General features: G+C 44.6%; 1 protein-coding gene across 1 annotated transcript in view; it reads right to left on the reverse strand.

Annotated features, from left to right (window-relative positions):
• Positions 1 to 15,382, reverse strand: part of plxdc2b (plexin domain containing 2b) — a 615,561-nt gene that overhangs the window by 119,782 nt on the left and 480,397 nt on the right. The window contains exons 10-11 of the mRNA XM_085987831.1: positions 11,943 to 12,003; positions 11,391 to 11,550 (exon numbers count right to left, since the gene is read on the reverse strand). Coding sequence (XP_085843957.1) covers positions 11,391 to 11,550; positions 11,943 to 12,003 — 221 coding nt within the window. The remainder of the gene's footprint in view (positions 1 to 11,390; positions 11,551 to 11,942; positions 12,004 to 15,382) is intronic.

The raw sequence follows: 15,382 nt of genomic DNA on the forward strand, positions 1-15,382 counted from the left end.
CGGGGGGAAGGGAGGGTGTTATAAAGTAGGCCAGGCTTAAGGGAACGGAGAGTTTAGGGGGATGGGGTTGTAGGGCTGGCTGAGGAGATAACAGAGATAGGGCTGTGTATGGTCCTGAAGGGATTTAAACGTGAGAATGAGAATTTTAAACTTGAGGCATTAGAGGACTGGGAGCCAATGTAGGTCATCGAGGACACGGGTGATAGGTGAGCAGGATAGGATACAGGCAGCAGAGTTTTGGGTGAGTTGAAGTTTACGAAGGGTGGAAGATGGGAGGCTGGCCAGGAGAGCATCGGAATAGTAGAGTCTGGAAATAAAAGCCATGGATGAAGGTGAGCCTGGGTGGAGATTTGGCTTGGTGGGCAATGCAAAGGTAGAGGTGCAGGAAGCAGCAGAGGCAGTTGAGTGGATGGGCTTAGTGACAAAGAAGTCGAAGAGCTTCTCTCACTTTTTGTTGGGGGTGAGTATGGAGAGGATTGGAGTGAGGGGTTTAAGGAGATGGTTGATAGTGGAGAAAGAAGCCAGAAGTTATTCACTAGAGTTTAGAAGAATGAGAGGGGATCTCAGTGAAACGTATAAAATTCTGACAGGGCTAGACAGACTGGATGCAGGGAGGATGTTTCCCCTGGCTGGAGGGTCTAGAACGAGGGGTCACAGTCTCAGGATACAGGGTAGGACATTTAGGATGGAGATGAGGAGAAATTTCTTCACTCAGAGGGTGGTGAACCTGTGGAATTCTCTACCATAGAAGGCTGTGGAGGCCAAGTCACTGAATATATTTAAGAAGGAGATAGGTAGATTTCTAGGCACAAAAGGCATCAAGGGGGATGGGAAGAGCACGGGAATATGGTATTGAGATGGAGGATCAGCCATGATCATATTGAATGGCGAAGCAGGCTTGAAGGGCCGAATGGCCTACTCCTGCTCCTATTTTCCTATGTTTCTAAGCCAGAAGTTATCTTTGCTCTCGAGAATGATCCTGGTTTTGAATGATTTTGACAAAGGGGTGTGGTGCCCAATAGAGCTTGATGTGGTCTAGCCAGATCTGGCGCTGGATGGCTGAACAAATTATGTTCCCCTTTCACTTGAGACAGCAAAAGTGAACAGCATGGGAGAGAGTAAAGGTTTTGATGGGGACAAGTACATCAAAGATGTTGGTGAGGGAGCGATTGAGTAAATTGATGGCTGCAGATGTATTGTGGCGAATGAAGGGCCAAAGACTTGACAGTTAGGAGTTTAAAAGTGCAGTTGTAGGTGACTTGGGGAGAATTTTCAGCTTCTATAACTCTAAATGAACAAAATGCTGTTTGTGTATGTATCTGATTGCTACTATGGATTCATAACATTACCTCAGCATGCATGAATAAAATGCAAAGGCAGTTTTTGAAAGTATGCATCATTTCTATTTCTCTCCTAAAAATACTGTTAAAGATGTTATGCTTTTGTATTATAGAGCCTTGGCGAAGTACTGTAGTCTCAACCATCATGCATTCTATTCTCTGTCTGTTACTGTACTTATATGAGATGACTTTTACTATTCAACTCCTCTGCCTGAAAATGTTCGAGTTACATGTGAAATTTATTTCCTACGTAAATAATAAATTACTTCCTTGATTTGTGAATGCAAGCAACTTGTTACGTAAATGACTTTTAGTGAGATATCTTGGGCACGATGTACAAAAACCCTATAATGACTTTGACTAATTGAGTACCCCGGTGTAAGGTTTGGTCCAGCTTGGTCAAAAACGCCACAGCGTCAGAGTTCACAAATAAATGCAAACAATTTCAAATCGTGCCATGCAATATTAGTAACAATGCATTAAAGTATTTGTTACTATCAATGCATTGCACAATTTCAAGTGTCAAAACAAGCAACAAATACCTTGGCCGGAGTTTTTACCTTGGAGTCGGTTCAGGTGTGTGAGGGCCATGTAGTGGGTTGGGAACGCGATGTTTGGCTCAGTGCGGCTTTTAACTTAATGGCCCCACTTAATGCAGTCATGCGCGTTTCCCAGCCTAATTAAATGGAGCGGGTCTGATGATGTCATCGATGACGCGTTTCCAGCGCCGATATTTAAAGCAGCCTTGCACACAACTCATTTGAAGGTTGCTAAAGGAGTGTGCAAGGTCAATTACAAATGTCTGAGTACTGTCCCAAACGTTAAAAGATGGATACACAAAGGCAGAGGGCTGCACCCAGATTTAGTGATGCATCCCTGCATATTCTGGCGGAGGCAGTGAGAGCACGCAGGGAGGTCCTGTTCTCTGCAGTTAGTCGCAAGAGGCCTCCCAAAGACACCAAAAGGGCCTGGTTGGAGATAGCAGAGGAGGTCAGCAGCAGGGATGTTGTCAGGAGGACATAGATCCAGTGCAGGAAATGATTCAATGATCCCATGAGGTCAGGAAAGGTGAATGCAATGCCACACTCACCCTCATCCTGATGTGCCAGACACCACATCCCCATTACTCTGTCTTCCCAAGCCTACTTCTGCACATCACCCCTCCCACCAACATACCTTCCACGTCCACCCCACCCATCCCTCTCCCTCTATGCACATACTCACATCACCAGCTGACTAACCATCCCTCATCTTAATGCAATCATAGCAATTAACACCGCCTCTGACATCAACATTGCGTTATCTTCCCGACTCAAGGATCTGGCCGGCTGATTTCCCATTCTTCTCTCTCTGACTCTAGGTCAATGTGCAAAACTGATTTCCCATTCTTCTCTCTCTGACTCTAGGTCAATGTGCAAAACAGTGCAAGACTGAGATTCGGAGCGGTCAGCACTATTCTTTTTCTGCTGAACATATGTCTAAATTTGACAGTCCACTGGTCTGTTCTCAGTCCTGTTAGATTTTAAATGAAGTCAGAATACTATAAGAAGCTACCACAATATTGATATCAGGCCAAGTTTAGGGATGCAGACGATATACCTTAATAAGAACATAAGAAATAGGAGCAGGAGTAGGCCATTCGGCCCCTCGAGCCTGCTCCGCCATTCAATAAGATCATGGCTGATCTTCTACCTCAACTCCACTTTCCTGCACTATCCCCATATCCCTTGATTCTCTTAATATTCAAAAATCAATCAATCCCTGTCTTGAATATACTCAATGACTGAGCCTCCACAGCCCTCTGAGGTAGAGAATTCCAAAGATTCACCACCCTCTGAGTGAAGAAGTTTCTTCTCATCTCAGTCCTAAATGGCCGACCCCTTATTCTGAGACTGTGACCTGTGGTTCTAGACTCCCCAGCCAGGGGAAACATCCTCCCTGCATCTACCCTGTCAAGCCCTGTAAGAATTTTGTACATTTCAATGAGATCAACTCTCATTCTTTTAAACTCTAGAGAATATTATAGGCCTAGTCTACTCAATCTCTCCTCATAGGACAATCCCCCAATCCCAGGACAATCCCCCAATCCCAGGAATCAGTCTGGTGAACCTTCATTGCACTCCCTCTATGGCAAGTATATCCTTTCTTGGGTAAGGAGACCAAAACTATACACAATACTCCAGGTGTGGTCTCACTAGGGCCCTATATAATTGCAGTAAGATGTCTTTACTCTTATACTCAAACCCTCTTGTAATAAAGGCCAACATACCATTTGCTTTGCTAATTGCTTGCTGTACCTGCATGTTAACTTTAAATGATTCATGTACAAGGACACCCAGGTCCCTCTGAACACCAATATTTCCCAATCTCTCACCATTTAAAAAATACTCTGCTTTTCTATTTTTCCTACCAAAGTGGATAACTTCATATTTGACCATATTATATTCCATTTGCCATATTCTTTCCCATTCTCTTAGCTTGTCTATATCCCCTTGAAGCCTCTTTGAATCCTCCTCACAACTTACATTCCTACCCAGCTTTGTATCATCAGCAAACTTGGATACATTACATTTGGTCCCCTGATTCAAATCATTGATATAGATTGTGAATAGCTGAGGCCCAAGCACTGATCCTTGCGGTACCTCACTAGTTACAGCCTGCCAACCTGAAAATGACCCGTTTATTCCTACTCCCCATTTTCTGTCCATTAACCAATCCTCGATCCATGCTAGTATATTACCCCAATCCCATGAGCCCTAATTTTGTTTAAAAACCTCTTGTGTGGCACCTTATCGAATGCCTTCTGAAAATCCAAATACACCACAACCACTGGTTCCCCCTTATCTATTCTGCTAGTTACAACCTCAAAAAACTAACAGATTTGTCAAACACGATTTCCCTTTCATAAATCCATGTTGACTCTGTCCAATCCTATTATTATTTTCTAAGTGCCCTTTACCATGTCCTTAATAATAGATTCTAGCATTTTCCCTACTACTGATGTCAGGCTAACTGGTCTGTCGTTCCCCATTTTCTCCCTCCCTCCTTAAATAGTGGGGTTACATTTGCTACCTTCCAATCTGTGGGAACCGTTCTAGATTCTATAGAATTTTGGAAAATGACAACCAATGCATTCACTATCTCTATAGCCACCTCTTTCAAAACCCTAGGATGTAGGCCATCAGGTCCACGGGATTTATCGGCTTTCAGTCCCATTAATTTCTCCAGTACTATTTTTTTTACTAATACTAATTTCTTTCAGTTCCTCATTCTCGCTAGACCCTTGGTTCTCCACTATTTCTGGGAAGTTTTTTGCGTCTTCTTCAGTGAAGACAGACAAAGTATTTGTTTAATTTCTCTGCCGTTTCCTTATTCCCCATTATAATTTCTCCTGTCTCAGCCAGCAAGGGACACACATTTACTTTCACTAATCTTTTCCTTTTTACATACTTATAGAAGCTTTTACAGTCTGGTTTTATGTCTCTCGCTAGTTTACTACTATATTCTATTTTCCCTTTCTTTATCAATTTCTTGGTCCTCCTTTGTTGAATTCTAAAATCCTCCCAATCCTCAGGCTTACTACACTTTTTGGCAACATTATAAGCCTCTTCCCTTGATCTAATACTATCTTTAAATTCTCTTGTTAGCCACGGTGAGACCACTTTTCCTGTGGGGTTTTTGTGCCTTAAACAAATGTATATTTGTTGTAAATTATGTATTAATTCTTTAAATGCTAGTCATTGCTTCTCTACCATCATACCTTTCAATGTAGTTTCCCAATCTACCTGAGCCAACTCGCTCTTCATACCTACGTAGTTTGCTTTGTTTAGATTTAAGACCCTAGTTTCGGATCACTTTCAAACTTAATATAAAATTCTATCATATTATGGTCACTCTTCCCTAAAGGCCCCTTTACTACAAGGTTATTAATTAACCCTTTCTCATTGCACAATACTAGATCTAAAATAGCCTTTTCTAATTGGTTCCTCAACATGCTGATCTAGAAAACTAACTTGCATACATTCCATGAATTCATCCTCCACACTATTAATGCAAATTTGGTTTGCCCAGTCTATATGTAGATTAAAGTCCCCCATGATTACTGTAATACCCTTGTTACATGTGCCTCTAATTTCCTGATTTATACTTTGCCCTACATTACAACTACTGTTTGGGGGCCTATAAACAACTCCCACCAATGTTTTCTGCCCCTTGCTGTTTCTTAGCTCCACCCAAACTGATTCTACGTCTTGATTTTCAGAGCTAAGATCCTTTCTCTCTACTGTCTTTATCCCATCCTTTATCATCAGGACTACCTCAGCTCCTTTTTCATTTTGCCCATCTCTTCTAAAAGCTAAGTATCCTGGAATATTTAGTTCCCAACCTTGGCCACATTGCAAACATTGTACCTAACATGAGGCCATTTGGCATTGTCACCCCACTATCTTACACAGTCACCCTCTACAGAATGTACTCTGGGTGGGGGACTTCAATGTCCATCGCCAAGAGTGGCTCGGTATCACCACTACTGACTGAGCTGGCCGAGTCCTGAAGGATATAACTGCCAGACTGGGCCTGCGACAGGTGGTGAGAGAACCAACATGAGGGAAAAACCTACTTAACCTCGTCCTCACCAATCTACCTGTCGCAGATGCATCTGTCCATGACAGTATTAATAGCAGTGACCACCGCACAGCCATTGTGCAGACGAAGTCCCGTCTTCATACTGAGGACCCTCCATCGTGTTGTGTGGCACTACCACCATGCTAAATGGGATAGATTCAGAACAGATCTAGCAGCTCAAAACTGGGCATCCATGAGGCGCTGTGGGCCATCAGCAGCAGCAGAATTGTATTCCACCACAATCTGTAACCTCATGGCCCGGCATATCCCTCACTCTACCACTCCCATCAAGCCAGGGGATCAACCCTGGTTCAATAAGGAGTGTAGAAGAGCATGCCAGGAGCAGCACCGGGCATACCTAAAAATGAGGTGCCAACCTGGGGAAGTTGCAACACAGGACTACATGCATGCTAAAAAGTGGAAGCAGCATGCTATAGACAGGGCTAAGCGATCTCACAATCAACTGTACAGATCAAAGCTCTGCAGTCCTGCCACATCCAGTCGTGAATGTTGGTGGACCATTAAACAACTAACGAGAAGAGGAGGTGCCATGAATATTCCCATTCTCAATGATGGTGGAGCCCAGCACGCGACTGCAGAAGACAAGGCTGAAGCGTTTGTAACCATCTTCAGCCAGAAGTGCCGCGTGGATGATCCATATCGACCTACTCCTGAAGTCCCCACCATCACAGAAGCCAGTCTTCAGCCAATTCGATGCACTCCACGTGATATGAAGAGAGCCAAGCTGTTCCAGTACAGCTACAACACTGGCATCTATCTGACAATGTGGAAAACTGCCCAGGTATGCCCTGTCCACAAAGAGCAGGATAAATCCAACCCAGCCAATTACCACCCCATCAGTCTACTCTCAGTCATCAGCAAAGTGATGGAAGGAATCATCTGCAGTGCTATCAACTGGCACTTACTCACCAATAACCTGCTCACTGATGCCCAGTTTGGGTTCCGCCAAGACCACGCTCCTCCTGACCTCATTACAGCCTTGGTCCAAACATGGACAAAGGAGCTGAATTGCGGTGGTGAGGTGAGAGTGACTGCATTTGACCGAGTGTGGCATCAAGGAGCCCTAGTAAAACTAAAGTCAATGGGAATTGGGGGTAAACGCTCCACTGGCTGGAGTCATACCTAGCACAAAGGAAGATGGTGGTTGAAGGTCAATCATCACAGCCACAGGACATCGCTACAGGAGTTCCTCAGGGCAGTGACCTAGGCCCAACCATCTTCAGCTGCTTCATCAATGACCTTCCCTCCAACATAAGGTCAGAAATGGGAATGTTCGCTGATGACTGTACAGTATTCAGCGCCATTCACGACTCCTCAGATAATGAAGCAGTCATAAGTGGCAAGTAACATTCGCGCCACAGAAGTGCCAGGCAATAACTATCTCCAACAAGAGAGAGTCTAACCACCTCCCCTTGACATTTAACAGTATTACCATCGCCGAATCCCCCATCAACATCCTGGGGGTCACCACTGACCAAAACTAAACTGGACCAGCCACATAAATACTGTGGCAACAAGAGCAGGTTAGAGGCTAGGTATTCTGTGGCGAGTGTCTCACCTCCTGACTCCCCAAAGCCTTTCCACAATCTACAAGGCACAAGTCAGTAGTTTGATGGAATACTCTCCACTTGCCTGGGTGAGTGCAGCTCCAACAACACTCAAGAAGCTCGACACCATCCAGGACAAAGCAGCCTGCTCGATTGGCACCCCATCCACCACCTTATACATTCACTCCCTCCACCACCAGTGTACCGTGGTTGCAGTGTGTACCATCTACAAGATGCACTGCAGCAACTCACCAAGGCTTCTTTGGCAGCACCTCCCAAACCTGCGACCTCTTCCACCTGGAAGGACAAGGGCAGCAGGCGCATGGGAACACCACCACCTCCAAGTTCCACTCCAAGTCACACACCATCCTGACTTAGAAGTATATCGCCGATCCTTCATTGTCGCTGGATCAAAATCCTGGAACTCTAGACGAGGGAACTAGATGTAATATCTCCAAGTTTGCAGACGACACAAAGCTGGGTGGGCGTGTGTGCTGTGAGGAGGATGCCGAGAAACTCCAGGATGATTTGGACAGGTTGGGTGATTGGGCAGAAGCATGGCAGATGCAATATAACGTGGATAAATGCGAGGTTGTCCACTTTGGTGTCAAAAACAGGAAGGCAGATTATTATCTGAATGGCAATAGATTGGGAGAAGGGTAAGTGCAACGAGACCTGGGTGTCCTTGTGTACCAGTCGCTGAAGGTAAGCATGCAGGTGCAGCAGGCGGTTAAGAAGGCAAATGGTATGTTGGCCTTCATAGCGAGAGGATTCAAGTACAGGAGCAAGGATGTCTTGCTGCAGTTGTACAGGGCCTTGGTGAGTCCACGCCTTGAGTATTGTGTGCAGTTTTGGTCGCCTTATCTGAGGAAGGATGTTCTTGTCATGGAGGGAGTGCAGCGAAGATTCACCAGGCTGATACCTAGGATGGCAGGAATGACGTATGAGGAAAGATTGGGTCGATTGGGCTTATACTCGCTGGAGTTTAGAAGAATGAGAGGGGGTCTCATTGAAACTTAATAAATTCTAACAGGACTAGACAGACTAGATGCAGGAAGGATGTTTCCGATGGTCGGGGAGTCCAGAACCAGGGGTCACAGTCTAAGGATAAGGGGTAAGCCATTTAGGACTGAGATGAGGAGGAATTTCTTCACCCAGAGAGTGGTGAACCTGTGGAATTCTCTACCACAGAAGGCAGTAGAGGCCAATTCATTAAATATATTCAAGGCGGAGTTAGATATATTTCTTAAGGCTAAAGGGATCAAGGGATATGGGGAGAAAGCAGGGACAGGGTAGTGAATTTGGATGATCAGCCATGATCTCATTGAATGGCGGAGCAGGCTCGAGGGGCCGAATGGCCTACTCCTGCTCCTATCTTGTATGTTTCTATGTACCTATTCTCCCTAATCCTCTGCCCTCAGTTCAAGGAAACAAACTTCTCACCCTTCACCATCCAGTTCTCAGAAACACTCGCCGTCTGTTTTGCCACTCTGACTCATTCCTGCCAATGCTTCTTTGCTTGGACTCATCTGCATGCTGTGGACACAAAATCCCGATCTCACAAAACTATCATGAGATCAGGAATCCGCACCTACAATGTGCAGTGGAGTCGGATCCCCAAGAAAAGCAGCAGTGGCAGCGAGGAGTCACGTGCAGCATTAAGGGGCAATTCGGGAGTCAATGATATTTGTGTTTGGCGGGGGCGGGGAGGGGAGAGAGACAGAGGAGGTTAAATGGCTTTTCATTCTAAATACAGACCTCGTCTACCATTTGATTAGCCCTGCTCTACAGCCTCCTCCTTGCTGTCCCCAGTATTAAACATTCAGCTGTTTAAAAGCATCATTCGGTGATTTTTGCTGCATAATTGTATTTTAAGAACATATTGAGCAGTGAGGAGCTAAATGCTTGAATGCAGAGAAAATCCCAGGATTTCCTGATGAAAAAGTGCTCCATCTGCCATATAAAAGCCCTGAGATGCAAGAACACGTTACCCCTGATGATACTGAGACACAGACCTTTAAAAGACCAGACAGACAATGACCTGCGATTTAGAATGTCAAATTACAAGCAGCAAAACATTACATTGTTCTGCTGTCGCCTATCATGTTTTATATTGATTTGACATGTGGACACAAGATACACAAAATGGGAAACCAACACTACATCTGTTCCATTTTTAAATATATTTGATTCCAATCAAGAATACTTGTAACGTTAGCCAATATACGTCTTCCTTATTGAAATGCTGCCAATTATTTTCACTTATTCCTTTCGCTCAGAGGATTGTAAATCTTTGGAATTCTCTACCCCAGAGGGCTGTGGATGCTCAGTCATTTGAGTATATTCAAGGCTGAGATCGATAGATTTTTGGACTCTAAGGGAATCAAGGGATATGGGGACCAGGAGGGAAAGTGCAGTTGAGGTCGAAGATCAGCCGTGATCTTATTGAATGGCGGAGCAGTCTCGCGGGGCCACCTGGCCTATTCCTGCTCCTATTTCTTATGTTCTTAACATTTTATGATAATTTAGGCAAAAATATTAACATAAGAGAATCTATTAAAAACACACAGTATCCTTCACTAGAGCAGTCAGTGATTTTATTTATAGTATCATGGAACGGTACACGAGTACAAAATTCACAAGCCTCGAGCAGGACTGAAATTGCAAAAAAAAAAACTTTCCCCCTCAGATTAGTGGACATGTGAAATGAACTCTCAGAAATAGGAGTAAAATACTTCATAAACCTGAACAAAAGAACTTAGAATTATCACTGAAATTGAATGAATATGTGCCAGCTTCAGAGAGCCACCTGAGTTGGCTCTATGTCATTTTCTGACCAGTGAAAATGCAGTTCTGCGGATGCATGCACGCATACATAAGCAGTGATCCAATCACCAGCATCTAAATACTGGTTATGAGCTGGCGGAACAGTTGGCCACTTTATTATCAACATAAAGAAGATTAAATAGATGTCTTTTTAACCTTACCTTTGCACTGGTTGAAGTGGAAGTTTTGTGAGACTACCTCCTTGATGTGAAGTGGAAGTTTTGTGAGACTACCTCCTTGATGTGATCTCATACTGCTTGGCCAAAATTTAATTTGGATAACTTTGTACACAAATTACACTATACACTTTGTGATGCCAAAATAATTTCAAAATCAAAGCAAACTGTGTACAGGTAGACTATCCTTTATCCGAACTTCCGAAAACCGAAAACCTCTAAAAACCGAAAGTTTTTTTGTTCAGCGTAAGTCGTGCGCACGACATGACCAGAGTGGCGCATGACTTACGCTGAGCAGGGCAGAGGGTCACAGAGTTCCCTCCTGGGTAGGAGATTGCAGGCCGAGCCGGGCAGTGTGAAGGAGGTACCGGGAGAGTGAACCCAACAATACAGCGGCCTGTCCGATAGCTGCAGCGGCCCGTCCGATATTCTTTTCTCCCGACCCCCCCCCGACCCCGACCCCCCCCGACCCGTCCGATATTCTTTTCTCCCCCCCCACCCGACCCCCAACCTGATTTGCGGGCCAGCTTAGTAGGAGTCAGCCGATATCCGGCTTTCCAGAGAAGCAGGAAGGGGAATGAGACACGGAACAGTTGCAAGAGGTAGCCTTAACTTTTACAATTTATATTAAATACAAATTTCCCAGTCTTATAATAATACCTTCTGAAATCTGAAAACCGAAACTCAGCTGGCCCCAAGACTTTCGGATAAGGGATAGTGTACCTGTAGTATAATTGGTCCATTAAAACCAACATTTAGGTTCTACAAATAGGTTCTTAACCATCAAAGTATCTGCTGCTGCCATGGTATTTCCGTACTGGTGATCCATGAACAGGTCTATTTATCTTTTCCCATACCTTCTGTGGTTAGGCTGGAAGTAGGAAGACCAGATGTGAAAGCAGTTGTGGACGTGGTGCTTGGGATTCTGGGTTTTGTAGCTGATGTTGCAACGCTTGTTGTTGTCGAAGAAGCTCGAGTTGCTTCCCCAGGCTTGATGTCACATGTCTTATCTTTAGACTGTAGCAGAGAGAAAAGCAGTTCAGCACCAGCCAAGTGCGGAAACCAATTACTCTGTAGAAGCAACTACTCAGAGAAGCAACTACTCAGAGAAGCAGTAGGCAATATTATTAAGTCTATGAAAGTACCACCGGAGACACTGTCTGGACACAACATTTATCACAATATCTTAATGTGCACAACTGTCTGATAAGATTAGATAGAGCTCATCTTAAGACTGAAAACCATTCATCCTTTTGCTTCAATGCCATTAAAGCAGTTAGTAATGTTACAGTCAGTGGGTTTTCATGAATAGGGTTTAATGAGGTGGAGAATCTAATAAAATTGTATTATAATTTAAATTTTGTTTTATTACTCATCTCAACTCTACTTCAGACAATGCAACAATGTACCTCATCAGGACAACTGTTATCCACCCAATCCTGTCGATGACGATCAAATCCATTGGAACACCTACATGTATATAAAAAAATAAAGCCAAGTTAACTTTAAATTTCCATTCTTATAATCATGCATCTATTTAGAAAACAAATGGAAAGAATTCCTTTAGCTAACTTTGGCTGGTGCATTTTTATTGGAGAACTTGCATATTCACCGAGAGAGGTTAATGCTGGGAAATGGAAAACTTTCCCATTTCAGGCACCCCAGTTCAGGTATAGCAGAGATTAGGGAGGTGAAATTGGTCTAATTAGCAGAAAATGGACTGATAGCGAATTGGCAGCCCATTTTACAACCCACCCAGTTTTATAAGGCGTGGTGTAAACGGGATGCCGATTTGCTGTGAGCCATTTTGCATTACTGGCGTAGACCAATTTCACCCCCTAGAGGCAGAGTAAAGCTCTCTCTAGACTGCCCCAAAATGTACTTTGGTCTCAATCTCAGAAAAACACCCCTACAACAGTGAAATGTTTCCATTTCCCACACCAGTCACCTTTGTGGACTTTCTGAAAGAGATTGCTAATTTCATGCCAAAGTAGGGGTAGTTTTGTTTTGTGGATACATGCCCATTACATTGCCCAAGTCTTATTGTACATTGAAGCCTTGCAGCAAGCAGAGCGAGGATACTTTTATTGATTAGTTTGTGTTGAACTTGCAGTGATGCCCCCAGAGGGGAAAGATACTAATTTAGAAATTACTACTCATGGTATTAGCAATCATGTGACATTCCCCCACTCGCTATTTTAACAAAGATGTTAACCTGCGTATTTTAAATATGTTGCTGCTAAAATGGCAGACAAAAGAAAGTTGTGAGCATGTTCAATGTTTGTCTGCGATTATTACAGACAGTAACTTCTGGACCAGTGTGCTAACCAACTGCATCACACAACCCCTGCTGCTACTGTGATCTTGAAATCAATATCAGCAATTAAGATAGTATCAGGGATTCATGGTCCAGTGTATTGCAAAATATGCCACAAACCAATTTAATTATCAAATAAATCTCACTGATTATTATAATAGAATTGCAAGAATGATGGTTGGTGAATTTCTGCAGGGGTTCTCCTGCTTGTTCGCTATAACATCAGCGGAACAGTCATGGAAGCCACAGAATAATGGCGCAAATGGCGTTTATGCTGTTTCTTCGAGGTTTCCGCTGAAGTCACGGTGAGCGATTGGGAGAACCTCCTTGGAAATTCAACCCCTTAGTGTTATGTAATGCTCTTATTTAAATCATGTCTATCTGGTGGTAAATTAGGTCAGTTCAGTTGGCAAAACCTATTTCTGATGTCAAGAAACATTTCAACCAAACTAAAAGTAATATACTGAAAACCTGTTCCCAGCTTGAAGAATGACTGTTACAAAAAAAAATGGCTTTGCATTTTTCTACTTGTCTAGATCCGAGCCGTCATGCAAAGAAAACGCTCAATTACTATATGCAAATTTCTTTAGTGTTTCATTCTCTTTTTGTATTGAAATTATATTGTTATACCCAAAGCAATCTGCATAGGACTTCTATTCATGGTGTGAATAATTTTCTGCTTCATTGAAACAAGTTAATCTTCACCCTGTTCTATTTACCCTCTACTTAAAAAGGTTTAACCTGTTCAAAACCTCTTTTCCCATAGTCTACTGCAAGGATGTTAGAATCAATAAGAGTGAAGGGTTAGATCTGAAAGCTATAGCATTTAGCTTTGGAGACCCATTTTAAGTAAGCAATTATTCTGTTTGTTTTGCAGCCACACAAAAGTTTGTTTGTAATGACTGGAATGTGTAGTAGGAGGCCTCCTTTTGCAAGGCTATGTTACATCACTTAGGTTTGACACTGTTTAGAGTATAACTCCAGTCCAATGCAGTGCCAAGCCGGGTTTAAAGGTGCTCAGGTGTTCTGCTGAACCTCTTGGTCATGTTATAAACTAAAGTGGAATTTGGTTTTAATGCTTTGATAATGTTAGAATAGATAGGACTTGATGGCTGGCGCGGACACGATGGGCCGAAGGACCTCTTTCTGTGCTGTATAACTCTATGGGGGAGAAATTGAGTATAGCCCCATTTGGGGCGCCAGCCTCGCCAGGGCACTAAAAGTAGTGCCCCGGAAACATTCGCGCCCCCGCACCGGAAATTGAGTTGTTGCACCCCAAAGGGAAGCGCGGCGCTACTGGAGGCGCCCGCCTCCCTCTTCGGGCGCTGCGAGTGAATATTGTGGCGCTACGTGCCGCAACGCCACACGCTGCGGCACGTCGCGCTGCGGTATTGCAGGCCTTCCTCCCCTTCTTAAAGGGGAGGGGCCTTGTGCAGCGTGATCTGGGGCCCAACTGGGCCCCTGAGGATCGGGAGTGCAGGCAAAAGAGCCCGACACCGAGGAGAAGTGCCGGGCTCTTGGAGCGCAGCTGGCACTCCGCGGGGGGGGGGGGGGGTTCAGGAGGCCGGGGACGGGAGCGCAGGCAGGTGCTGGCAGGCGGCCAACAACAAAAATGGCCGCCCCGCACCTCGCCTTTAATTTGCGCCTCCCCGGCCGCAGTTAGGCCCCCCTGAACCCGTCGGACATAGCGTCCGGCAGGAAATCAGGGGGCGCTGCCAAATATCACGGCCGGGGCGTCAGCGGGGCGCTGCGCACACCGATGACATTATCGGCAGCGGCGCAGCGCTAACGGTTAGCGCCACCACTAACATCCCGCGGAATTTAGCGGGAGGCGTGGGCAGTGCCGCGCCCGGGCGCCAGTTGGCTTGCGACCCACTTAGCGCCCTCTTAAGGCATTAACGGGTGGCGCAACCTACTGAATTTCTCCCCCTATGACTCTAAAGTGGGTGGTCCTGCCCATGCGTGCAAAACATAAAGGAATCGATTTTCCTCTCTCCCTTCCATCCCAACACAAATCCCAAAGTGCAATCCAGCCAAATGCACCTGAACCCATATTTCCTCTCCCAACTGCACTGCACTTCCAAGATTCTTGATCTGGTCCAAGCTGAATCTCCAAGATCACCAGTGTCATACCCGACACATAAATGTCCCTGAGATCCCCCACCCCAAACTTTAGTCCCATCTATACGTGTTCTTCCAAGTGTTCTCATCTCTAAAATCATGTATCTTTTTAACATATCCCAAGATTTTCCTCTCCCATCATATCCCTGAAATTGCTCCTTCTCCCCTATCTCCCAACCTCCTGAGTATTTGTAGGGAATATTTGTGTCCGTTGGCCTGCCATTAGGTTCCTGAAATGCCATTTAAACGACTCGATCCAAATGCTAATCCAGGCTAATATAGTTCCCATATTCAAGAAGGATGACAAAACAGACACAGGCAACTATACAAAACAGGCGCAATGCTGACAAATATAGCAGTGGGATGGTCCACGCCCAATCTGCACGTCTATTCGGGCTACTGCTAAGTTCC

This window comes from Somniosus microcephalus, chromosome 5, assembly GCF_052327205.1.
Source record: "Somniosus microcephalus isolate GS21.2 chromosome 5, FLI_Smic_1.0, whole genome shotgun sequence".
Lineage (NCBI taxonomy): Eukaryota > Metazoa > Chordata > Chondrichthyes > Squaliformes > Somniosidae > Somniosus > Somniosus microcephalus.